Source organism: Neofelis nebulosa, chromosome 7, assembly GCF_028018385.1.
Source record: "Neofelis nebulosa isolate mNeoNeb1 chromosome 7, mNeoNeb1.pri, whole genome shotgun sequence".
NCBI classification, from domain to species: Eukaryota; Metazoa; Chordata; class Mammalia; order Carnivora; family Felidae; genus Neofelis; species Neofelis nebulosa.
In genome coordinates, this window is record NC_080788.1 from 145,333,032 (window position 1) to 145,357,899 (window position 24,868).

The 24,868-nt window shown below is 48.3% G+C and overlaps 1 protein-coding gene across 2 annotated transcripts; it reads right to left on the minus strand.

Annotated features, from left to right (window-relative positions):
* Positions 1 to 1,420: 1,420 nt before the first annotated feature.
* Positions 1,421 to 24,868, minus strand: CINP (cyclin dependent kinase 2 interacting protein). 2 transcript variants are annotated; one of them, XM_058740335.1, is made up of 5 exons: positions 24,739 to 24,868; positions 13,466 to 13,634; positions 10,480 to 10,609; positions 3,346 to 3,475; positions 1,421 to 1,900 (listed from the first exon to the last, which is right to left on the minus strand). In XM_058740335.1, the coding sequence occupies exons 1-5, from the start codon at positions 24,743 to 24,745 to the stop codon at positions 1,698 to 1,700; spliced, it is 639 nt and encodes a 212-aa protein (XP_058596318.1). In that variant the 5' UTR covers positions 24,746 to 24,868; the 3' UTR covers positions 1,421 to 1,697. The 2 variants fall into 2 exon arrangements, with proteins under 2 accessions (XP_058596318.1, XP_058596316.1); XM_058740333.1 differs by lacking the exon at positions 24,739 to 24,868 and adding an exon at positions 21,896 to 21,932.

The window sequence follows — 24,868 nt, forward strand, 5'->3', positions numbered from 1 at the left end:
GTGCCAAGCACTGCTGGCCTGGCCTCAGCCCTCTGCCCCTTCAGCCAAGACCATCACCTTCTCCTTTCTGGTGATTCCCCTCCGTGTGTCTAAATTACTTCTCTCTCTCCGCTTTCTTGATTTATTCGCGGTACATGGTATCCATGGGCTATTTCCTTGTGAGACACGGGACAGGGCTTGCACGTCTCCCCCCCTCCCCCCCACTAGTGTCCGTATGTCACAAGTGTTCAGTCAGAATTTAATGCTTACGTTGAAGGATAGATGCGGCTCACTGCTGAGTCTGGTGACATGCTAGGATGACACGGACTTTGCCGGCAGCTTTCATTTTCCCTAGAGAGAACTGCCTTGGGTTTTTTTCATTTGCTTGGTGGCTTTCTTTTTTTTTCTTCCTATTTCTTATTTTTTACTTCTTTTTAAAAGTGTATTTATTTTGAGAGAGCGAGTGGGGGAGGGGCAGAGAGAGAGGGAGACACAGAATCTGAAGGAGGCTCCAGGCTCCGAGGTGTCAGCACAGAGCCCGACGAGGGGGAGCCCGATGTAGGGCTCGAACCCACGAAACACGAGATCATGACCTGAAGCCAAGTCAGAGGCTTAGCCGACCGAGCCCCCCGGGGCACCCCAGAAACGTTGCCTTTCAACGCTCTTTCTGTGTCAGTTTGCACAGCCAGGTAGCCCCACTTTCTCCCAAACTAAGTCCCTGTCCCCGGTATTTTCTCTGTCCCTGGGAAGCACTTGTTTCTGGGGCGTGGGGGCACCAGTCGGATGAGGATACACCCCAGATCATGTGTCACATCCACGCCGTAGCGCGAAGCTTCTTCCATTTGTTTCTGGGAAGCAGATGGTAGGATGGAGCCCCCCGTATTTGGTTGCAAATGTTGTAATGTTGTCAGACTCTAGCACTTGTGCCCGAGGAACCGAGTGGCCTGTCACATCCTCAGTATGCAAACACAGGCAACGCGTTTTATTTTTCAGGCAACTTTTTTTGTAGGTAGTTTTGCTGATGCCGTCTCTACTCAGTTAATTCTATGGTATTCTAAAAATGGCTTTTTAAATGTTTATTTTTGAGAGAGAGAGAGACAGAGACAGAGTGTGAGTAGGGGAGGGTCAGGGCCAGAAGGAGACGCAGAACTAGAAGCGGGCTCCAGGCTCTGAGCTGTCAGCATAGAGCCCGATGTGGAGCTCGAACTCGCAGACCGCTAGATCATGACCTGAGCCGAAGTCAGACGTTTAACCGACTGAGCCACCCAGGCGCCCCACCTCTATGGTGTTCTAAACATTGGTTGTAATTACAAAACGAATGCAGCGTCATAAAAATTTAAGTAACACAGAGAGGTAACAAGTAAGAATACTAAACCAGGGGTTTTCTATCTAAATGGTATATGAAATACACCTAAGTTACAAAAACAAGATCACTCAATCGTCTTGTTGAGGAACTCATTTATTTCCTGGAGAATCCTGTCGGGTGCCAGATTCACAGTAGGCACGCGTTGAGCGTGTCTGGAGAGTGTCTGGAGAGGCCACCGGGAGCTGCAGAGATGGTCCAACCTGGAGACCCTAAGGTCGCCGGGCGGCCACAGCACCGCACGGGGCACGCTCCCGGGGTGCAGCACGGGGCCTCCCGTGAAAGACCGTCCGCCCTGGCGGCCACAGAAGCGGCCAGGGGCCTGGAGCCTGGAGGCTCGGGCCGTGTTGGCAGGTCACAGCGCTCGGTGCCCCGTTTCGAGCAGCATGCTTTCCAGAAGCAGCCTGCTGTCGGTCTCCACGTAGGGCTGGTGCAGCCACATAGACAAGTAGCTCAGGGTGAGGTCGCGGTCCGCGGCGTGCGCAAGCTCTTCGGTGATGGTGCGTTTCAGGAGAAGCTCCTTCCGGTACATGTCGGACAGCTTGCGGGAAACCTCATCTGAAACCAACGTCTGTCTCCTTTAGAAGCAGAAACGCGCGCGGCAGTGCTCCTGCCCGGGGTGGGGGTGGGGTGGGGGTGGGGGAGGCACTGCTCTGGAAAGCTCCTCCTCGAACGCCAGCCTCAGCAGGAGCCCCGAGATAAAGAAGGAACCTGTGGGTATTTATCACTCTGGCTCGGGCAGACTAGCAGGATCAGATAGCACGAGAAGGTTCATGAAATTAACAAGCATAACCTTTTCTGCTCAACTCTTCACTTCCTGCGAGGATTATGAACAGGAGGTTCACCTCAAACTGGTAATATTCCAGTAACACATCACAGGTCAATGGTTTTACCCTTTTCTTCCTCATTTGAAAGTGAGGTCTCAGATCGGCATCACATGGCTAGGCCCTTGTTTTGAACTAACAAGGCTAGAGGTAATCGTGATCTCATGGAACTTTTTTAAGTAATGGATTCCATGCTCCCACTACTTTCCTTCCATGGGGCTGGCTGAACTGACCTCAATTTATCTTTTTTTTAATTTTAATTTAAGTTTATTCATTTTTGTGAGAGAGAGAGAGAGAGAGAGCACACACAAGCATAGGAGGGGCAGTGAGGAAGGGAGGGAGGGAGGGAGAGAGAATCCTAAGCAGGCTCCATGCTGCCAGCACAGAGTCTGACACGGGGCTCAATGTGTCAAAGCATGAGATCATGACCTGAGCTGAAATCAACAGTTGGACGTTCAATTAACTGAGCTACCCAGGTGCCCCTCAACTTATGTTTTAACTTAAAACAAAACCCAAAAAGCTCTTTCTTTCTTCAAAAGGAAGAAAATTCTGCCTCTGCAGAGGAGGTGGAATTGATTCTACCCATTTTGTTGTTGTTGTTGTTGTTGAGGTTATTTTTTTTATTAAGTAATCTCTATGCCCAACATGGAGCTTGATCTCACGACTCCAAGATCAAAGTGTCTCATGCTCTGACTGAGCCAGCTGAGTGCCTCGACCCATTGGCTTTAAGGGGCTAATAAGGGTAACTGGCTTCATGTGTCTCTAATTATGTTTAACATTCTTTGCTGATTATTAGAGCCAAGAAGCCCATTTTAAGATGCCCCCAACCTCCTTCCCTTCCAATGGATACTCTCGAATTGAATTTCAAAGCCTGTCAGCTTCTTCAAGTACCAGATTGAAATAACACAGATACTCTCAGGGTGCCTGGGTGGCTCAGTTGGTTGGGCATCTGACTTCAGCCGAGGTCATGATCTCGCCAGTCCCGAGTTCTAGCCTCACGTCGGGTTCTGTGCTGACAGCTCGGAGCCTGGATCCTGCTTCGGATTCTGTGTCTCCCCCTCTCTGCCCGTTCCCCTGCTCACACTCTGTGTCTCTCAAAAATAAATGTTAAAAAAATAAATAACACAGATATTCTCCTAATTTCTACTCCTGAGAATCAACTCAGAAAGAACTACTTACAAAACTGGGCTGTGGGCCACGTGTGAAACAGCGGGGGACGCTGCCTCTCGTGTCCATAATGGTAGTTTTCTAGTTCACAAATTCCCTTGGTAGTTGAAGACAGCTTTTCCATTTTCGTCTGTATTTTGGCCTGAAAAGATATTAATTGGGAATATGAGAACATTATTTGAAATCTACTCTAGTCTCCGATTCCATAAGATTTCCAAGCTAAGAAGTGTAAGTCTGGTGAGACCCAAAGTCCAATAACTCAACACTGGAAACTCCACGTGCAGCAAATTTCCAGGGAGAGATATGGAGGTAGACAGTTGCTACGATTTCATTCAGTTGGACGACTTCAAAATAAACCCTGGGTTTCTGGTGCCGGAAAGAGACAGCTTGCTGTGTCCCACTTCACCGAGATTTCCGAAGGCACATATGTTTTTGCACCAAAGACCTGGAGGAATCTCAAGTCAGGCTCTGCCTTTATGGGCCGAGAGGACAAAAGGCAGTAAATGAGTTTATTTCTGACTTTTATTTATTTATGTAATTAATCAGTTAATTTTTTTTTAGGGGTCATTTTGAAATTTATTTTTTTAAGGTCACTTTTGTGATTTTTTTAAAATTTTATTTTTTATTTTAAAAAATTTACATCCCGGGGCGCCTGGGTGGCGCAGTCGGTTAAGCGTCCGACTTCAGCCAGGTCACGATCTCGCGGTCCGTGAGTTCGAGCCCCGCGTCAGGCTCTGGGCTGATGGCTCGGAGCCTGGAGCCTGTTTCCGATTCTGTGTCTCCCTCTCTCTCTGCCCCTCCCCCGTTCATGCTCTGTCTCTCTCTGTCCCAAAAATAAATAAAAAACGTTGGAAAAAAAAAAAAATTTAAAAAATTTACATCCCAATTAATTAGCATCTAGTGCAACAATGATTTCAGAAGTAGATTCCTTAGTGCCCCTGACCCATTTAGCCCATCCCCCCTCCCACAACCTCTCCCACAACCCCTCCTGTAACCCTCAGTTTGTTCTCCATATTTATGAGTCTCTGATGTTTTGTCCCCCTCCCTGTTTTTATATTATTTTTGCTTCCTTCCCTTATGTTGATCGGTTTTGTCTCTTAAAGTCCTCATATGAGTGAAGTCATACGATTTTTGTCTTTCTCTGACTGACTCATTTCACTTAGCATAATACCCTCCAGTTCCATCCACATAGTTGCAAATGGCAAGATTTCATTCTTTTTGATTGCCGAGTAATACTCCACTGTGTATGTATATATATATATATATATATATATATATATATATATATATATATATATACACATATACACACACACACACACACACACACCACATCTTTTTTATCCATTCATCCGTCGATGGACATTTGGGCTCTTTCCATACTTTGGCTATTGTCGATAGGGCTGCTATAAACATGGGGGTGCGTGTGTCCCTTCGAAACAGCACACCCATATCCCGTGGATAAATGCCTAGTAGTGCCATTGCTGGGTCGTAGGGTAGTTCTATTTTTAGTTTTTTGAGGAACCTCCACACTGTTTTCCAGAGTGGCTGCACCAGCTTGCATTCCCATATTTCTGACTTTTATTTACTGCCTTTGAGTATACTGAAAGCTTGAGGCTGTTTCCTTGCTTATAAAATCATCATCACAGCGCTGCACGCTTCACACAGGAAGGAAATGGGGAGGACTTGACATTGATGGTGCCTCGGGGTGGGGTGGAGGGGCTCTTCGGGCAGCTCCCTCACCGCGTCATGTGCAGGGCAGTGGCCGAGGACACGGGCCCGTCACCACTGCTCAGCTGAGCCAGCACAGAGCACTCTGACGAAGTGCCTGCTTTCACGTGGTGGTTAAGAGGACTAAGTTAGTGTGTGAAGCACCTAGTTGGGGCTATAGAAGGGTCTGTTAGGTAAGGGGCGAAGTAACTAAGACTTCAGATTTAAGACCACATTTCTAATTCCTACGTACACTTTATCTTTATGTACGTGCGTAAATACGAACAGATACATAAATCATCAAAATCATAATTCCTTGCACTTGGCCCTTCAGCTGCCCTCCAGTCACACCCGAAGTGATGTGCACTGAGCTCTGCTACCGTTAGTTTTTAAAGGACTGCACTCCTTTCCCCAATCTTTTGAGGTTCGATATTTCACCTGGCCCAACCCCAAGAGTTAGGACTCAGCACTTCTGCATTACAGAAGGGACAATTCTCAGGGTTGCTGAACTAGAGAAGGTCAAAGCCAGCACTTCAAACCACGCCTCCCCCCCCCCCCCCCACCATGTCTCCTGACATGCCATCCCGTGGTTTCTGTGTCCTTCAGCAGCTCCCTGTTGCCACCCAATTCAAAGAAAAGCTTATACATGATCAGGAGAGCAGACAATCCTGGGGGTCTGATGCTAGGTCGGCGGTGCCCACGCTCAGCTTGGTCATTGACAGAGTCAAGGGAGATGTGCATGAGTGGCGGCCCACCCCCCCAGCTCCACCTCAGTCCACCTCCTCCCAGAGACCAAACTCCAGAATGTTCATCCAGCTTAGGGCAAGGGGTGCCTCAAAGTCCCCCACCGAGGTCAGATTCCTTAAAGACACTTAAAAGCCGAGTCTGGGAAAGCATTCTAAAAAGCTGGAGGAGAACAGGAAAAATAACATTATCACCCTTATGACACCAACTTTTTGCTTTTGGACACAGAATGAGAACTTATTTCCAAACCACTTCAAACTAGAATAAATTCACTGGAGCAGAGAATTTCAGTGCCTGACGCCAGCGCCCCGGTCTTGGTTCCTCCAGTAGGAGGCACCAGGGCTCCTTGGAGAAATGGCTGATCCTGGGACTGAGGCAGGAAATACATGAGATGGGCCCAGAACCTCCTGGAAGGCTGGAGAGTAAGGAAGTGTTCAAAAAGACCAAAACCGAAAACTCACAACGATGGAAGCATGTCAAAGGGACACAGGAGCCAACTGAACCCCTGGTGGCCAAAGCAGGAACAACTCAAGGCACAAAGGAAAGCGGTGCTTCCATGCTACAGCCCCAAGTGGAAAGCAAATGAACACGAGTCCACACTGCCAGAAACAAGTGATCCAGTAATTAGCAGGTGGGGGACAACAGACAACTCTCCAATGCCCACATAATCCATGCACATGCTCCACCCTTGAGGTGAGGCAGAACTTCTCATTCCTCAAGCGTGGGCTGCAGTGACTTCCTTCTAGAGAGGACATTGTGGAGGGGGGGGGGGCGGGGGGTGGGGAGAGGGAGGACTTAGTTTTCCAGAGGAGAAACCTGACCACACCCCAGACAGCTGATCAAGGTCAACACCCATCGTGCTGTGTCATGGTCACAGTCCATGCCCTTGACAGGATGCGATGAGAACAGGACCTCATCTCTGCGGTTTCTTCCAAAGAACCCACAACCCCAATCAAACCGTGAGAAAGACATCGACGGATTCTAACTGAAGTCCAGCTGTAACACACCTGACCAGTACTCCTCAAAACTGTCAATGTTATATAAAACAAGGGAAGGGGAGCCTGGCTGGCTCAATCCGTTGAGCATCTAACTCTTGATCTCAGCTCAGGTCACGATCTTACAATTCGTGAGTTTGGGCCCTGCATTGGGTTCTGGGCTGACGGTGCAGAGCCTCCTTGGGATTCTCTCTCTCTCCCTCTCTCTCTGCCCTTCCCCCGGCTTGTGCTCTCTCTCTCTCTCTCAAAATAAATAAACTTAAAAAAATAATAAAAAACAGGGAAGTCTGTGAGACTGTCACAGCCAGGAGGAGTCTAAAGAGACATGATGACTCCATTTACTGTGGCATCCGGGAAGGGCTCCCAGGATGGAAAGAGAACGTTAGGGAAAAAAACAAAAGAAATGTGAATACACTACAGCCTTCATTGACTAACAACGTTCAATCCTGGCTCATGGATTATAACGTAGGTAGCATACAAATGAAATTTGTGAAACGCAGGACAGTAATGTATGAAACAGGGTGCAGGCAGGGGATCATTTATGGGAACTCTCCCTACTATCTGCTCAACCTGTCTGTAAATCTGAAACTGTCCTAAAAGATAAAGTGTTAATACAAAACATACAGAATAAATTCACTGTCTCAGGACACTGTGGCTTGGGGGGACCCTGGAGACCAGGGGCCTACCTCTTCCCAAGGCCACTCGCCCAGCCGTGGCATTCGTGACCCTGCACTACGAGGCCTGTCTTCCTGTTCTGGTGACTGGCTCGGGCCAGTATGACCCTCCCCGTCACTCACGCTTGCCCTCTATGGAAATAATCCTTCCTTTTTTAGGAAAAAGAAGGCAAGCCCCAGGCTCAGAGACTTTGATGGGGAAGCCATATTCAGCTAATGTTTTTTTAACATGATTTTGATTGTACTGGAAGCAAATGTTAAGTAACTAAAGAGCATGGGGTTAATGCAAACTGGGAGGAACCGTGTGTACGCGGACCTAGTTCCACCCAGGGGTCAATTCCTCCGTGGCCTTTGTAATCATACAGCCTTTTAGGGGCTCATTTCCAGTGATGGGACACAGCACCCCCAGCCCCGGACGGGACTCGCCACATTGTCCTCTGGCGGGAGCCAAAGCTTCTGCCAATCCCAGGGGGGTCTCCCCGGTCCCCTTGGAGGCCTCAGGAAACCAGCGTACGGCTTCCTTCCCTTGGGGTGGCTTCTGGCTTTCATGGCAGCTGTTTGGTCTACGGGTTCCTCCTTTTGTGGGTGAAAACTCCAATTCCTCCAACTGCCCCTGTCTGACAAGGCCCGCGGCGCTCAGATCCCCATCAGGACGCTCTGAACACGCATCCATGGTCTCTAGGTCCACGTGGATGGGTGGGCCCATCATTTTCCTGGCTGTCACAGACACAGCCCAGCCTTCATCTGAAGATCTTGGGAACTTGGCTGACCACGCGCATGCGCTCACCTATAACCCAGTGGCTACTTTCACACGGACCTGTGCCGCAGGTCCCGGGGACCAAGGGCAAGGCTCTCCGCGTCTCATCTGCTGCTGCTCCGTCCATCGAGCCTGCTGGCTGGGTTTTCTGGACCTTAACTCTCCCTGCTAATGTCTTCCCAGTGTCTTCTCAGTGCAGGTGAGTGGGGCCGAAGAAGGGGTCCCGGGGCACCAGCCTGCCCCTTAAGAATGCAGAGAACCAAGCGTGCCTGGGTGGCTCAGTCGGTTGAGCAGCAGACTTTGGCTCAGGTCATGATCTTGTGGTTCCCGAGTTCGAGCCCCGCGTCGGGCTCTGTGCTGACAGCTCGGAGCCTGGAGCCTGCTTCGGATTCTGTGTCTCCCTCTCTCCCTGCCCCTCCCCCACTCACGCTCTGTCTCTCAAAAATAAAAATTAACATAAAAAAAAAAAAGAAGAATGGGGAACACCAAGGACGGATAAACAAAACCAGTCACACCCTCCCCTTCCCAAACTTTTTCCTAATGTGCTTCTGGATACAGTTCTAAATGAGAATGTGTGCTAACAAGACCCAAGTGGCATTTAAAAACAAAATCCTTTCAGATTATTTTACACTTTATAAAAATCACATTAGTAAGTGTCGGAAGTGTTTCTCATTCTAACATAGCTTTGAGATCCTGTGACATCTTCATACCAGGAGGGAACGAGGGGCGAGGAGGCTATGGAGCGAGGTGGGGGGGTGCATCGAAACGACAGACCACGAGGCCATTGGGGCTGAAGTGCACCTAACCAAGCATTACACGTCTAGCTCTTCGGCTATTGAAATGATTTCAACACCAGAACTCAGCCACCCGGTTTCTTCTCTTTCAGGGACAATATGTGCGCCTGCTTTTTTGTTCCAGCAAAAATATTTGCCATGATCAAATGGGTTAATTTGGGAAAAAACAAACAAAATAAGTGGGCAGTTTTGCATAACTTACTACTTTTGGGTTTCGATGGCTCATTCTGCCTGTGTTAATTCCCCACTGGCCCCGGAGCTGCGTCGAGACCTCGTCTGCCAGAGACACAGCGCGGATACGGTGAAGAAAGCAGATCTCACAGAGCCCACAGCCCTTATCCTCCCGCCTTCCTGTGAGCGGGGGTCAACGCCAAGTCGCTGACGCCTGTCTGGTTATCTGCTTCTCACCACAGCACCACCCCCGGGCGAAGAGAAGGCAAACAGGACAGTTACAAAAACCGAATCCTTCAGGAGACTGTTTGCTATGTAGCCCCATAAGCATCCTAAATATCCCAAAGACAGTACTGATTTCAATCACAAAGAAAAGACCACCTTACCAAAGTGTCCTCAACTTACCATTATTTTCTCATTTCACTGCTTCTGAAACCATAACGCATCTTGCAGTTGATTTGATATTTGAGAGGGTAGCGTTTCTTTCCTGAGAAATTCTTCTAAACTGATAGCTTTATAAGAGTTGGAACCCTAAATCTGAACAAGCGGTATCTCAAGGAAAGACAATTATATCCCACATATTCCTGTTTAACAGGCAAGGAATCATGTTACATATCAGAAACACCTCCATCAAATAAGGTTCATACATAACGATTTTCCACGTTCATAGGTAAGTTCTAGTTACTCCAGTTCCAGTATGGAGATGGGAGCTGTGTACATTTGGGGGCAGGTACGGTGGGCACGGGAACTCAGTCATTAATTCATTAAACAGACATTAAAGAGCATTTCTCATGTGTTAAACTAGGGCTCACGGGCCAAATCCAGCCCACACCCTACTTTCGTATGGTCCAAGAGCTAAGAATGGGTTTTATAGTTTTAAACGGTTGAAGTAAGATGTAAAAAGAATATTCTATGATACATGAAAAGGATATATTAAAGTTTCAGTGTCCATAAATAAAGTTTTATTGGAACACGGCCATGCTGACAGACTTCAACTACCTCCATTCTGACCCCAGTCTATACTTTCTGAACAATTATGTTCTTCTTTCCAGTTTATCTCCTAACTCAGGCAAAAGAGCCAGAGGACATCACACAGGGCTGAAAGAATGAAGGTCTAGGACAGCATCTTGGGGAACGTCGAGATTTAGGGGGCAGGAAGAAGAAGACACCAATGGAGAAGGCTGAGGAGGAAAAAGCAAGTGTCTAGAGGAGAGCATCTCCCACAGCGTCCACACCTTCCGAGATACACCCTTGGGATTCGGGGACTGTGAGCACAGGTGGTCAGGGGTTCTGGATCTCACCAAAGCGTTGAAGGTGGTCTGCAGCTCCTCACACAGCATCTCTAGCTCCTTGCTATATTCCGGAAGCGTCCTTCCCGCATTTTCCCCGCAAGCCGGGCTGCTGCTCTGTAACTCTGTCTTGTCCTCACTCCTGGACAAGATGGAAAAGAGGGGGAACACGGTACTCTCTGAAAGGCACCTCATCTCATTACGGCAAACCCAAAAAGTGCTATATCCATGCAACTGTGTCAGGCATTTGGTACAGGTGTTATTTCGTGTCATTGTGACATATGTTTACTTATCACTGTTGTCCACGAGGAACACGTCCGCCAGTTTTGCACTGGAGTAAGTCGGCTGAATGCAGCCCCGTGGTATGCTTGGCCTAGGGGAGTCCGTGCTCGATGTACACGGACAAAAGAGACATGACCATTTTCCCAGAGTTCGCTGTCTGGAGATCGTTTGGTAAACTGAATACTGTGGCCTATGGGGCATGAAATTAGCTCGTGGGGTCACCACACTTCCAGGAAAAAACTAAACATAAAACTAGAAGAGACAATATCAGAGAGCGCCTTACGCAGGAAGGGGAACCACTGGTTCTTGCTGAGTGGGCCTCGGCAGGAAGAGGGGGGAAGGCAGCGGAGGGCCAGGGCGCATGACGTGCGCCGGGGACTGGCGAGAGCCAGAGGGACAGGCCGGGCCCAGAGACTCTCAACTCTGGTCTGTGGATGATGACGGAGGAACAGAGAGTCCTAACTCTGAAAAATAAAAAATATACATGTAGGAGAGAATAATGAAACTAATCTCCCAGTCAGAAGTGGTAACTGCCAGCGTTTTTTTGTTTTTTTTTTTTAATTTTTTAACGTTTATTTATTTTTGAGACAGAGAGAGAGAGAGAGAGAGCATGAACAGGGGAGAGTCAGAGAAAGAGGGAGACACAGAATCTGAAACAGGCTCCAGGCTCTGAGCCGTCAGCACAGAGCCCGACGCGGGGCTCGAACTCACGGACCGTGAGATCGTGACCTGAGCCAAGTCGGATGCTTAACTGACTGAGCCACCCGGGCGCCCCGACTCCTGTCTTTTTTAAAGGAATTGCTAAGGGGGCGCCTGGGTGGCTCCGTCAGTTAGGTGTCCAACTTTTGATTTCGGCTCAGGTCATGATCTCATAGTTTGCGGGTTCGAGCCCCATGGCGGGCTCCGTGCTGACAGCGTGGAGCCTGCTCAGGATTCTCTCTCTCCCTCTCTCTCTCTGCCCCACCCCAACTCTTTCTCAAAATAATAAACTTATGAAAAAGAAAAGAAAAAAACTGCTAAGGAAAAATACACTCCTGTGTCTCCTCTACTCCCCATCCTCCAGCTGACTTCTGACACATGGTCACCAAAGGTGGGGAGTGGGGTGCTCCACACCAGCGGGGCTCCCCACAATTTAACTCCATTTAGACACTATCTACCTGGAGACAGCCTCCAACCCCCACAGGTCAACGCTTGGCCCCACAAGACTGTCCCTGCTCGACTTCAGACACCAACTACAAGTCCATGTTGTTACTTGTGCTTCTGGCCAATGGGCTATAAGTAAGAGGTTCCCATGACCCGCCCCCTTGGGTCTTTAGGATTTGCTGGAGCGGCTCACAGAACTCAGGAAAACGGTTTATTTACTAGGTTGCTGGGTTATTACAAAGGATATTGAAGGATATGAAGGAACAGCCCGATGAAGAGGTTTATGGGGTGAGGTCCAGAAGGGTCCTGAGCACAAGGCTTCGGTCCCCGCGGAGCCTGGGTACCACCCTTCTGGCACGCAGAAGTGTTACTATTCACCAAACCAGAAGCTCTCCAAACCTCTGTCCTTTTGGGGTTTTATGGAAGCTTCGTTACGTGGGCATGATTGATTAAATCATTGGCCGTTGGCAACTGATTTAAACTCCAGTCCCTCTCCCCTCCCTGAGTGGAGCTGAAAAGTCATGCCCTCTAATCCCCTGGTTGGTTCCCAGGGGGCTTTCCGGAAGTCACCTCCCTAACATTAACTCAGGGGGTTTGGGAAGAACACGTTAGGAATAACAGGACATTCCTTTCACCTGGATCATTCTGGAGGACAAAAGCTCTCACCCGTTAGGGAATCAGCAGGGTTTTAGGAGCCACGTGCCAGGAACAGGGACGGAGACCGAACAGATATATCTTACTATAAATCACAACATCACAGAAACAAAGTGCATTGTTATGAAGTCAAAGTTCTACTGATCTCCCACCCAACGCTCATTCATGTTAGAAGGTGTGAGCTTCATGACTGGGCCTGTGTCCTTCCAATCCGTTTTTATAATTTTATATACGGACATAACCATGAATAACATGTAGCATAATTTTGTACTTAAAATGGACATATACAGTTTATGCATGCATATGTCATTTTGCTCCTTGCTCTTTTTCTTAAAATAATTTATTTATGCATGTTGATAAAGACTACATTTGCAACCCTAAGAGACTCCTGGGGGGCCGCCTGGGTGGCTCAGTCGGTTGAGCATCGACTTCAGCTCACATCATGATCTCATGGTTCATGGATCTGAGCCCCTCGTCAGGCTCTGTGCTGACAGCTCGGAGCCTGGAGCCTGCTTCGGATTCTGTGTCTCCCTCTCTCTCTGCCCCTTTCCGGTTCATGCTCTGTCTCTCAAAAATAAACAAACGTTAAAAAAAAAAAAAAAAAAAAAAAAAGACTCCTAGGGTGGGAGGTGCCTCAGTGGCTCAGTTGACTAAGCATCCAACTCTTGATTTCGGCTCAGGTGACGATCTCATAGTTTGTCGGAACAAGTCCCATGTCAGGCTCTGTGCTGACAGTGCAGAGCCTGCTTGGGATTCTCTCTCTCTCTCTCTCTCTCTCTCTCTCTCTCTCTCTCTCTCTCCCCCTGCTCCTCCCCCAACTTGTACGTGCATACACTGTCTCTCAAAATAAAATAGACATAAAAAAAAAAAAGTCTCAGGGTGAAGCACTTAGAGCATGAGGAGCTCTGGATGCACTTACCATAAACTGATTTTCAGGTTGGCAATATTATTTGCAGTAGCAAAACCTGTGTCATTGAGGTTTTCCCATTTCAGGATCAAGTTATGCCAATCAGCTGCATTGTCCTTAATTTTTCTTGCACTGACAGATAAGACAGGTTTTCTGGGCGTTATACTTCCAAGAGCATTTCCTGATGGGGAGTAAAAGGAACATAATTATCATGAAATTTGTGAAAAGAAATAAAATGAACCTCATTTAAAACGGGGACGGGAGGCCCTGAACAGCGAGCTGTCGTGCATACATGACTAGCTGCAGGCCAGCCAGCAGGAAGAAGGAAGGTAAGAATTATTATGACGAGGGAGGGTATTTTCCGCATAGGAATCTCATTACCTGCTTTCGAGAGAAAGATCCCTCCCCGTTCCAGCAACAGTGCACCAACCACCACTTGCAGCCGATGAGAACCTCAAACACGTGTTTTTCTCCAAGGAACTTGTGTTCCACACTCCCCCACTTGCCCCTAAAACCTAATTAAAGCTGATCTTTCCGGGGCGCCTGGGGGGCTCAGGCGGGTAAGCATCCGACTTTGGCTCAGGTCATGATCTCATGGCCTGAGGGTTTGAGTCCTGTGTGGGGTCTGTGCTGACAGCTTGGAGACTGGAGCCTGCTTCAGATTCTGTGTCTCCCTCTCTCTCTGCCCCTCCCCTCCTCATGCTCTGTCTCTCTCTCTCTCTCAAAAATAAACATCAAAAAAAAAAAAAAAATTAAGGGGCGCCTGGGTGGCTCAGTTGGTTAAGCAAGAGACTTCCACTCAGGTCATGATCTCACAGCTCGTGGGTTCGAGCCCCGCGTCCGGCTCTGTGCTGACAGCTTGGAGCCTGGATCCTGCTTCGAATTCTGTGTTTCCCTCTCTTTCTGCCCCTCCCCAACTCATGCTCCGTCTCTCTCAAAAATAAACATTAAAAAAATTTTTTTTAATGATTCAAAAAAATTAAAAAAAAAAAAGCAACCTGATCTTCCCTGTGTGTCTTCCGATTTGCCCACTATTCACCATAGCTTGCTTGTCCTGAATTGCAATTCCTTTCCTTTCTCTAACTTTTTTTTTTTTTTTTTTTTTACAAAAAGTGATTCTTTGCTCTGTTTAAAGTTAACATTGCTTTGTGGTTACACTGGGGGCCAAAGATGACCCCAGGGGACGATCACCCTCAGGCGGCAGGGAGGCATCTGCAGGGCGCCATTGTGCTAACCCCTTCGGAGTCTCTCAGATTTGGAGTCCCTCCCTTTGGTGGAGCGTTCCACTTAATTCGGGATCTGTTTAAAGTACTCGCTCATTTTCCAAACCTCAGATTTTGAGTAATGGGACCTTGATTCTCTACATTCTCTCAGAAGGGTCCTCCCTGTGGGACCCCAGCTGATCTTATGTTTAAAGCTCTTCCCTCTTCGTGTGCTTATTCTTTAATTTAATTTAATTTTTTTAGTGTTTATTTTAATTTTTGAGAGAGAGAGCATGAGCAGGGGAGGGGCAAAGAGAGAGGGAGACACAGAATCCAAAGCAGGTTCCGGGCTCTGAGCTGTCAGCATAGAGCCCAACGTGGGGCTCGAACTCACAGACTGAGAGATCAGGACCTGAGCTAAAGTCGGATGCTTAACCGACTGAGACACCCAGGCGCCCCTTATTTATTCTCAAATATATTAACAGTGTTGTATTAGTTGGAGGTGTACAAGATAATGACTGAACAATTCCACACATCACTCGGTGCCCATCACGCTGGGTACTATTTTTTTTTTTTATGTAGGCTTCATGCCCAGCATGAGGCCCAATGCGGGGCTTGAGCTCATAACCCTGAGATCAAGACCCGAGCTGAGATCTCAGGCGCCCCATGAGAAGTTAAAACTTCATTGGCCATGATGGCGACCTCTTGATCTCACCAACTTTTCTCAGAACCTAATTAGAAAGCTCTCAGTCTAAGATTAAGCAGCCTACGAGGGATGCTGTTTTAATGAGTACCTGAAAGCTTATAAACATATTCAGGACTCTCAAGTCGCCTCTTTATAAAATACCAATCCCAAATTAACCAAGTGGAACAAACAATTGAAAGAAGGCAAAAGTCTTCTGAGGCCTCTTAGTGTCAGAGCACACGATGGCCATCTTACACAAAGCCAACAGCCACCTTCCTCTTTCCCTCCAACGTGGCCCCCCCTCCTGTATACCCTCCACTTCCTCATTCAATCCTCTGTCTGAACCTCCCCCCTTTCTCTCTGGACCTCTCCCCATTTCTTCCTCTCCCAAACTTACTAAAACCTGCCCATGAAAGTCAGACCCTCTGAGGATCCAAATGCTAAACAACCAATTTCTCATGTTCCCTGGACAAAAGCTGAATTACGACCCATAGTCAAAGACTTTCTTGGGCGCCTCGTGGCTCAGTTGGTTGAGCATCCAACTCTTGATTTCAGCTCAGGTCACAATCCCAGCGTCGTGGGATTGAGCCCCACATTGGGCCCGGTGCTGAGCGTGGAGCCTGCTTAAGATTCTCTCTCTCTCCCCCCCTCTGCTGCTCTCCCCTGCTCGTGTTCCCTCTCTCTCTTCTCTCTCTACGAAAAAACAAAAAAGACTTTCTCAAAGTGAGATTTGGGAATCTCAGATTTGCCGACAATCCTCACAGATCCTCATAGATTTGCTGAGTTATTTAATACGGTTATTCAAAGTTATCAACCCAGTTTCTCAGATTCGTATCAATTATTTCACACACTTGTTGAGGGCCAGCCCGAGCCCTGGATGAACACTGCTGATTGGGATAATCCTGATGAATGAGGATTACCTCCAATCTGACTTCAGTCTTTTACTTCCTAAATGATTAAATTCTTTCCAGCTTATCTCTTAACTCAGGCAAAAGAGCCAGCTGACAAAGTACTGGCGATGGGAACCAGAACTTGCCCCTCAAGCAATGAGGATTGCTCCAAGCCAGCAAGACCCCTCATGACTGACCCCACGACAATGACTGACCTGACCTTCACTGCCCACCTGCTCACACCCACCAACCCCTGCCCCACACTTTCCTTATATAAACCTGCAAGTATTTTCAGCACTTGGGAGACAGTCTTTGAGACATTAGACTGCTGTCTTCCTGGCATTGGCTTTGCCGAGAAATACACTCCTGTCTTGTGTCCTCACCACTCCTTTCTCGGGTCTTTGGATTTTGTCGGCAGGGAGTGGTCGAACCTCGCAGGGAGCGGTCAAGCCCTGGAGGCAGGTGTTCGTGCACCTCTGTGCCCCAGCTACACAGAGAGAGTCTAGAAGCACAGATGGGGTACTATCCCTGGCCTTGCTATATGACTGAGCTCCTGCGGTTGCTAAATGACTTTCTGAGTTAATTCCTAGGACTTTCCCCAAAACTGCTGAATACGGTAAGATTCAGGCTTATATCCAAAAGCCCAATGAACCTATCTATGGAGGATTATAATAGCTGGCTCCAAATTGTTTTTAAAGAAAATTTTGGTCTTCCTTTAAACATTGAATCCACTTGGGCAATTTTTAACTCTGTGTTCATTAATGGGCCGAGCTGGGATCTTCCCTTTCTAGTTAAGAGGGCCGGGACGGAATGGGAAGCTTGTCCACTGCAGGCCCAGTTAAAGTAGCCAGCCGGCTCGCCTGCACCCTGGGTGATTCAACGAAAAGGAAGAACCGTGTGGTCCATAATTTTCAACTCCGACAAATGGAGGCCCCTAAGCAAAACTAAAAGCGTCCCGATCTTTACCGATATTGTAAAAAGCCAGGCCATTGGAAAAAGACTGCTGGACATTTAAGAGCTCCAGCCGCCTTCCACCCTCTGACCAGCCTTTCCAGATCCTTGGGAATGAGGGTCTCTCTGCCCTTACGGACGTGAGAGCTACACTCAGTGCTCAACCCCGCTACTGGCAAGCAGCCCCCGCCTCGGAGTGCTAACACCCTTCAAGTGGGAGGGGAGGGTCTCTAGTAAACCTCGAAAGGGTCCCGTCTCTGAACCTGGTCTCTCTTGCCCAGGCCCTCTAAGAGCTGCCCACCTTGTCTCCTTAGTTCCTCGGCCTCTGTACACTCACCGGGCCCAAATTTCGTAGAGAAGTACGCTGGGATTTCTTGCTCCCAGAAGGGGGAAGTAATTCTAGAATCCGACAGCGGCAACCAAAATAGCCAAGCTGGTGAATCCCGTGACCCTTCAACATCTTTTATTTGCTCAGTCGCCGACCGCACTGGAGCCGATTCCGAGGACACCAACCGTATGATCCTCCTGGACCAACCACCGCCCTCCGTATGGGCAAAATCCTCCACTGCTCCCGGCAGGATCCACAGCTCGCCTCCCATTAAGATTCCAACAGACCCCTCAGAGCCTCTCCCCGGAATTAACGGAAGCGCTGTAAACAAAGACACTCTGAGGGCACTTAGATGCTAACGGAACATCGGGAGGCTCGGGGTCTCATTATCCCCTGTAGTAGGGCCGGCGACACCCCTATTTTACCTGTAAGAAGACCCAGTGGCTGAGGAGGGAGGTCTGTCCAAGAACCCCAAGCCATAAATAACACTGACCTCCCTCACCACCCTCTTGTCCTAATCCCCACACTCTTATTAGCCTCTATCCCTACCGAAAGCAAATTTTTCACGGTGACCAGTTTACAGAGCACCTTCTTCAGCATGTCTGTGGATAAGGCCAGCCAATCTCTCTGCTTCGCCTGGGTGGGACAGCAGGACACCAGGACAGTCACGACCCAGGGTTCTTCACGAACCCCGAGAGCGGACTTAGATGACACGAGGTTTTCTGGAGGCGCCGTCTTGTGACGATATCTACGGGACGTGCTTCCTCTGCCTTTTCCCAAGCCTCCCCACAGGAGGACAGCATCCACCTGTTGAAACCTTTAGCCTTAAAAGAACATGCAGTCTTAAAGGGAAAATTGCAGTTAGTTCAAACCCAGGTTCAATATTTAGGGCACCTGAAGTTGAAACAAGGTCCACATTTGGATTTAGGTAGCCTTCACTGCATTCTGAGCTTCCCAAAACCTAAAACTAAGCGTGTTAATGGGGTTTTCTCAGGTTGGCTGGCTATTATTAGAACTGGATCCCTGACCCCATTATTTGGGAAGGTCAGGATGACTTGGCTTTTTTAAATGTTATTTATTTTTGAGAGAGAGAGAGAGAGAGAGAGAGAGAGAGAGAAAGAATGCAAGTGGGGAAGGGTCAGAGAGAGACGGAGACACAGAATCCGAAGCAGGCTCCAGGCTCTGAGCTGGCAGCACAGAGCCCAACGTGGGGCTCGAACTCATGAACTGCGAGATCATGACCTGAGCTGAAGTCTGACGCTTAACTGACTGAGCCACCCAGGCGCCCCAGGATGACTTAGCTTTTAATACCTTAAAAGAAACCCCAATAAACATCCTGCTCTTGGACATCCCAATTATCCACTTCCCTTTTTTCCATTTATATATGAAAAGGAAGGGAATTCCCTTGGGGTACTCACCCCCAACACGGGGACCACCATCGACTCCACAGGGCGTTCCGGCCAACAGGCCATGTGGCACCAGGCTCTGCCCCTTGCCACAGAGCCATTCCTATCACCACCCTTTTGGCTCAGGCCAGTGAGGAGACAGTCCCGGGACCCCTGTTGCCATCCCTGTGCAAACTAGACTTTGGGCCGAACAGCAATCCAGTCCTGCCAGAGACTCTAAAATTCCCATTACCGACCGCTGTGCATGCAGCCATTGCTGCACTGATAAAATGACCTCTGTAAATCAATACTATGGGCAAGGTAATAAGGCCATAAAGCACCTGCTCTGCTCGTCCCACCTGCACCAAATTGCAATGCTGGACAACCTGTCCACACAGCCGCTGGGCATTTTAATCGCCCAAGGGACCATCTGAGGTTTGGCAAGTGGATTTTATTCAGCTTCCCCCCCCCCCCCCCTTCTCAAGGATACATATGTTTTAGCCACGGGTTGTATGTTTTCTTACTGGACTGAGGCTTTTCCTTGTAGAGAGCATACTGCCTCTTCGGCAGTTAAAATTCTTTTTTAAAAAAAATATTTATTTATTTAGAGAGAGAGCACAGGCAGGAAAGGAGCAGAGAGAGACGGAGACACAGAATCCGAACCAGGCTCCAGGCTCCGAGATGTCAGCACGGAGCCTGACGCGGGGCTCGAACCCATGAGCCATGGGATCATGACCTGAGCCGAAGTCAGATGCTTAACTGACTGAGCCACCCAGGCACCCCAGCAGCTAAAATTCTATAAGAAAAGATCATCCTTACCTGGAGACCCACCCTTGAACTTCATAGTGACTAAGAATCTCATTTCACTGGTCGGGTGATGCGACCAGTCTGTGCTATTCGGCTGGTTTTACCACACTTTCACTATGCTTACCACTCTCAATCCACAGGGCTAGTTGAACTGGCATCATAAACATGTAATTGGCAAAATCTGTACAGGCCCTCTAACCACGTTGGCCAAAGGCACTGCCAATAGTCATTTTCTTTTTATCTTTTAAAATTTATTTATTTATTTTTGAAAGAGAGAGTGTGTGTTCAAGAGTAGGGTAGGGGCAGAGGAAGAGAGAGAGAGAATCTTAAGCAGGCTCTAGGCTCAGCACAGAGCCCTACTTGGGGCTGGATCCCACAACCCTGGGATCATGACCTGAGCTGAAATCAAGAATTGGATGTTTGGGGCGCCTGGGTGGCTCAGTCGGTTGAGCGTCCGACTTCGGCTCAGGTCACGATCTCGTGGTCCGTGAGTTCGAGCCCCGCGTCAGGCTCTGGGCAGATGGCTCGGAGCCTGGAGCCTGTTTCGGATTCTGTGTCTCCCTCTCTCTCTGACCCTCCCCCGTTCATGCTCTGTCTCTCTCTGTCTCAAAAATAAACGTTAAAAAAAAAAAATTAAAAAAAAAAAAAAAAAAAGAATTGGATGTTTAGGGGTGCCTGAGTGGCTCAGTTGGTTGGGTACCCTGACTTCGGCTCAGGTCATGATCTCACAGTTGGGGGGTTCGGGCCCCACATCAGGCTCTATACTGACAGCTCAGAGCCTGAAGCCTGCTTCAGATTTCTGTGTCTCCCTCTCTCTGCCCCTCCTCCACTTGCACTCTTTCTGTCTCAAAAATAAATATTAAAAAATAAATTAAAGGGGCACCTGGGTGGCTCAGTCGGTTAGGCCTCCGACTTGGGCTTCGGTCATGATCTCACAGTTTGTGAGTTTGAGCCCCGCGTCGGGCTCTGTGCTGACAGCTCAGAGCCTGGAACCTGCTTCAGATTCTGTGTCTTCCCCTCTCTCTGCCCCTCGCATGCTCATGCTCTCTCTTTGTCTCTCAATGATAAATAAACATTAAAAAAAATTTTTTTTAATAAATTAAAAAAATAAAAGACAATTAAAAAAAAAAGGAGTTGGATGTTTAACTGACGGGACCATCCAGGCATCTAACAAAACCTGATTCTCGATAAGTGATGCTACTGAACAAAGATCTTGATCACAAGGGGGAAGTGTGAAAATAAAGGAAACCTCATTTAGTGATAAGATTCTTTTTTTGAAAGTAAGGTCTACACTCAATGTGGGGGTTTGAACCCATGACCCCTAGATCAAGAGACATATGCTCTACTGACTGAGCCACCCAGATGCCCCAGGAAACCTCACTTAAAATGGGGTCAGGAAGCCCTGGAGAGGGGGCACCACTTGCTGCAGCCTGCACAACCAGCAGGAACAAGGAAGATAAGAATGATCTCAACAAGGGAGGCCATACTTCACATAGGAAATTTGTCTCCTGCTTTTAAGAAAAGGAAGGAAGAGCCCTCCCTGCCCTAGCAATAATGCACTAACCACTGCCTGTAGCCAAGAGCGAAACCACGGTGCAGAAATGACTACAACTGCCAACTCTTGTCGTCCTATAAACTTTGGTTTACAACAACTCTCCTCAATTTCCTCCTAAAACCTAATGAAAGCTGACCTTCCCTTTGTCTCTTTGAACTTGCCTATAGTTCACCATAGCTGGCCTGTCCCAAACTGTAATTCCTTTGCTATGGCTGACTAAATTCTTTTTTTTTTTTTTAACTTAAATAAAATTGCTCTCTGCTTTGTTTAAAGGTGACACATTTATGGTCTTAGTTGAAGGGCAAATTTATACCTATATTTTCTTCCATCAGAAATAGTCAGATGAGGGGCGCCTGGGTGGCTCAATTGGTTAAGTAGCCGACTGTGACTCAGTTTGTGGGTTCGGGCATCAGGCTCTGTGCTGACAGCTCAGAGCCTGGAGCCTGCTTCGGGATTCTGTATCTCCCTCTCTCTCTGCTCTCCCCCTCCACTCCTGCTCTGTCTCTCTTTCTCAAAAGTAAATAAACATTAAAAAAAAAGAAAAAAAGAAAGAAACAGCCAGATGGAAGAGATGAGTAGGGCAAGGTATGTGGAAAGTTTCCACGCTCTCCAAGCACAGTACTCACCATGTTCACCAACCTGGAGTTGCCCCCAATCCCATCCTTTTGGGCTGTTATGGAGGCTTCATTACAGAGGCATGGCTGATTAAATCATTGGGTGTTGACCCTCTTCCCCACGGGGTGGGCAGGGGAGAGAGAGGGGCCTGAAAGTTCCAACCTTCTAATCACAAGACCAGATCACAGGGGTGGGCTGGGGCAAGCAGCCCCCAACCAAAAGTCACCTAGGGGCTTTCCAAAAGTCACGGCATCAACATAACAAAAGACATCACTCTCACACTTTCGGTGATGCCAAGGGTTTTAGCTCTGTGCCAAGAACAGGACAAAGACCAAGTATTTACTTATTATAAACCACAATAGCACAGCCTGTTACGCCAAGTCCTGTCTACCACTTCTCCAGCTTCTTCCTGCTTGCTCTCTATGCCTCAGTGCTAGCTCTGTACAAGTTCTGACGTTGACCTAGAATATTTTTCCTGTCTGTGTGTGTCCCCATACCCTTGGCTTAGTATCCCGAAGGCTCTGCTTATTTAATTTTCTTTCTTTCTTTCTTCTTTCTTTCTTTCTTTTTTTTTTTTTGAGAGAGAGAGAGGGAGAGAGAGAATCTGAAGCAGGCTCCATGCCCAGTGTGGAGCCCAATGTGGGGTTTGATCTCACGAACTGTGAGATCATGACCTGCGCTGAGATCAAGAGTTGGACACTGAACCGACTGAGCCACCCAGACGCCCCAATCCTCTGCTTACTTAAATATCATACTGGTTTTTCTTTTATTCTTTACTTATATGACTAACCAACATTAGTGAGTACCAACGATATGCCAACACGGGGGATGAAGTGACTGAATGAGACCTACCAGGACTATTTTCATGGAACTTACTTTCCAAGCAGGAAGTGGATAATAGACAACTAGCTGACCATGATCAATTTAGACCATGGTGAGTGTCATATGGAAAAGAAAATGGGGAATTGGTGGTGTTTGGGTGGCGCAGTCAGTTAAGCAACCGCCTCTTGATCTTGGCTCCTGATCTCACAGTTTGTGAGTCTGAGCCCCACATCGGCCACACTGATGGCACGGATCCTGCTTGGGATCCTGTCTCTCCTTCTCTCTGCCCCTTCCCTGCTTATTCTCTCTCACTCTCTCAAAATAAATAAATAAACTTTAAAAAAAAAAAAGGAAAAGAAAATGGGGTCTTGTGTTAGGGTGAGCCCTTGAAGAGGTGTCATTTAGGCTGGGATCTGAATGATGAGAGGTCAATAGCAAGGGTCCTATGTGAGAATGAGCCTGGTGAGTCTGAAAAATTGAGAAAGAGCAGTGTGGCTATGATGAGAAATGGAAGCAGAAAAATGTTCACCTTTAGCCCAGAAGGCTAACCAACAAGGATAGTTCATCAAGGATCCAATATGTGCTGGCTGCTACCTTCTTAAAGCATCTCATGACTGCCTGTAAATCTCACCGACAGTATCAAACTGAGTAAGAAATGCCAGAGAAATCTTGTGAAAGCAGTTTTATGAGTAGAAATTCAAAGAAACACTTCGGACAAAACACTCCCTCCATGTCTCCTCCCCCTTGACCAACTACTAGCTTCATACAGCAAAAAGTGCAGCCCTTTCCGCCCCGGGGTCCTGACCCCACGTTACTTACATAAACTTACAATTGAACCATACAACATCTCAAGATTCTTTCTTGACTATTGTACTTGATCACCCCACATCACCTAGAATGGAATGGCGTGGGGGGGGGGCTGGTAGGTGAGGGGGCAGTCAAGCAACTGGAACCTTACAGACCAAGATAGAGTTTAGATGTATTTCAAGTCAGTGGAAAGTAAACAATAAACTTGGAGTAGGAAAGTGACATGATCTGATTTAGGTTTCCAGAAAGTCCCTCCTTCCACAAAGAAATGTTCCTGGATCCCCCAGGTTGGGTTGCCTCCAGGAGTCATTGCACTAGATGTCTGAAAACAACCTATTCTTCGTTATCACCGGCACTCACTAGTGTGGTATATTTGCTTGTGTGATGTCTATGTTCCCTGCTAGACTGTAAGCACACTGGATAGTGACTGCGTCTTGTTCCCTCTCAGAACCCTGGCACATAGTAGGTGCTGAATAGCCTGTGTTAAATGGAGAAACAGTTTTTACCACCTGTACTATAATCTGCTAAGGGTTACCCTTCTCCAGTAGGGACTCTTTGAGGGTGAGGACATCTGATTCATTCTCTGCTCCACACCAGCACAGACTTAGGAACCTAAGACAAAGTTCTAACTTCAAGAAACTCAGGCTAGTAGGTAAAGAGACCAGTAATCAGAGTCACAGCACAGAGCAGAGTGAGGTAAAGCACAGTGGCTGCCTCACTTATCCCTCCAGGGCCTCAGCTCCCAATCTGTTCACATTACTACATGGGATCGCTGTAAGGCTCAAATGAGCTGACCCCCATAAAGCACTAAGGACACGACTTGGCACATGGTGAGCACTCGCTGAACGACAGCTTTTATTATGAGCAAAAAAGCTCTGTGACCGGTAATCCTGAGGGGAATTCAGGGGAAGGTTTTGGGAGCAGCTGGGCACGCAAGGCTTGACACCCAATGTGCTCCGCTAATTCTAGTTTATAATGACAATCACAATTTGGTATCTGGATCAGCCGACACTCCTTTGCATACATCAAGTAGTCCCACGCGTGACAAAACTGAGGCTCAGCAAAACTGACGGGCTCCCGGGCCGACCGCGGAGCCTCCGCGGGGCCAGCGGGCTGGGCTGGGCCAAGGCAGGGACCCCCATTCAAGCCGGGAAGCTCCCAGCCTCCGGCCCAGGACGCGGGCCAAGCCGTGACTCTCACACCCTCCCTGCCCCGGGGAGCTGGCCCGTCGCACGCACCTGCCATGCGTCCGCAGATATCCCGGGAAGGAGCCCGAAGCCCCGCCCACGCCCGCCGGAAGCGCGCCGACGTCTCTTCCGCCGCGCTCAGCTAGCCGGCGTGCTGCCGCTTGTGGCTCCGCCGCTCAGC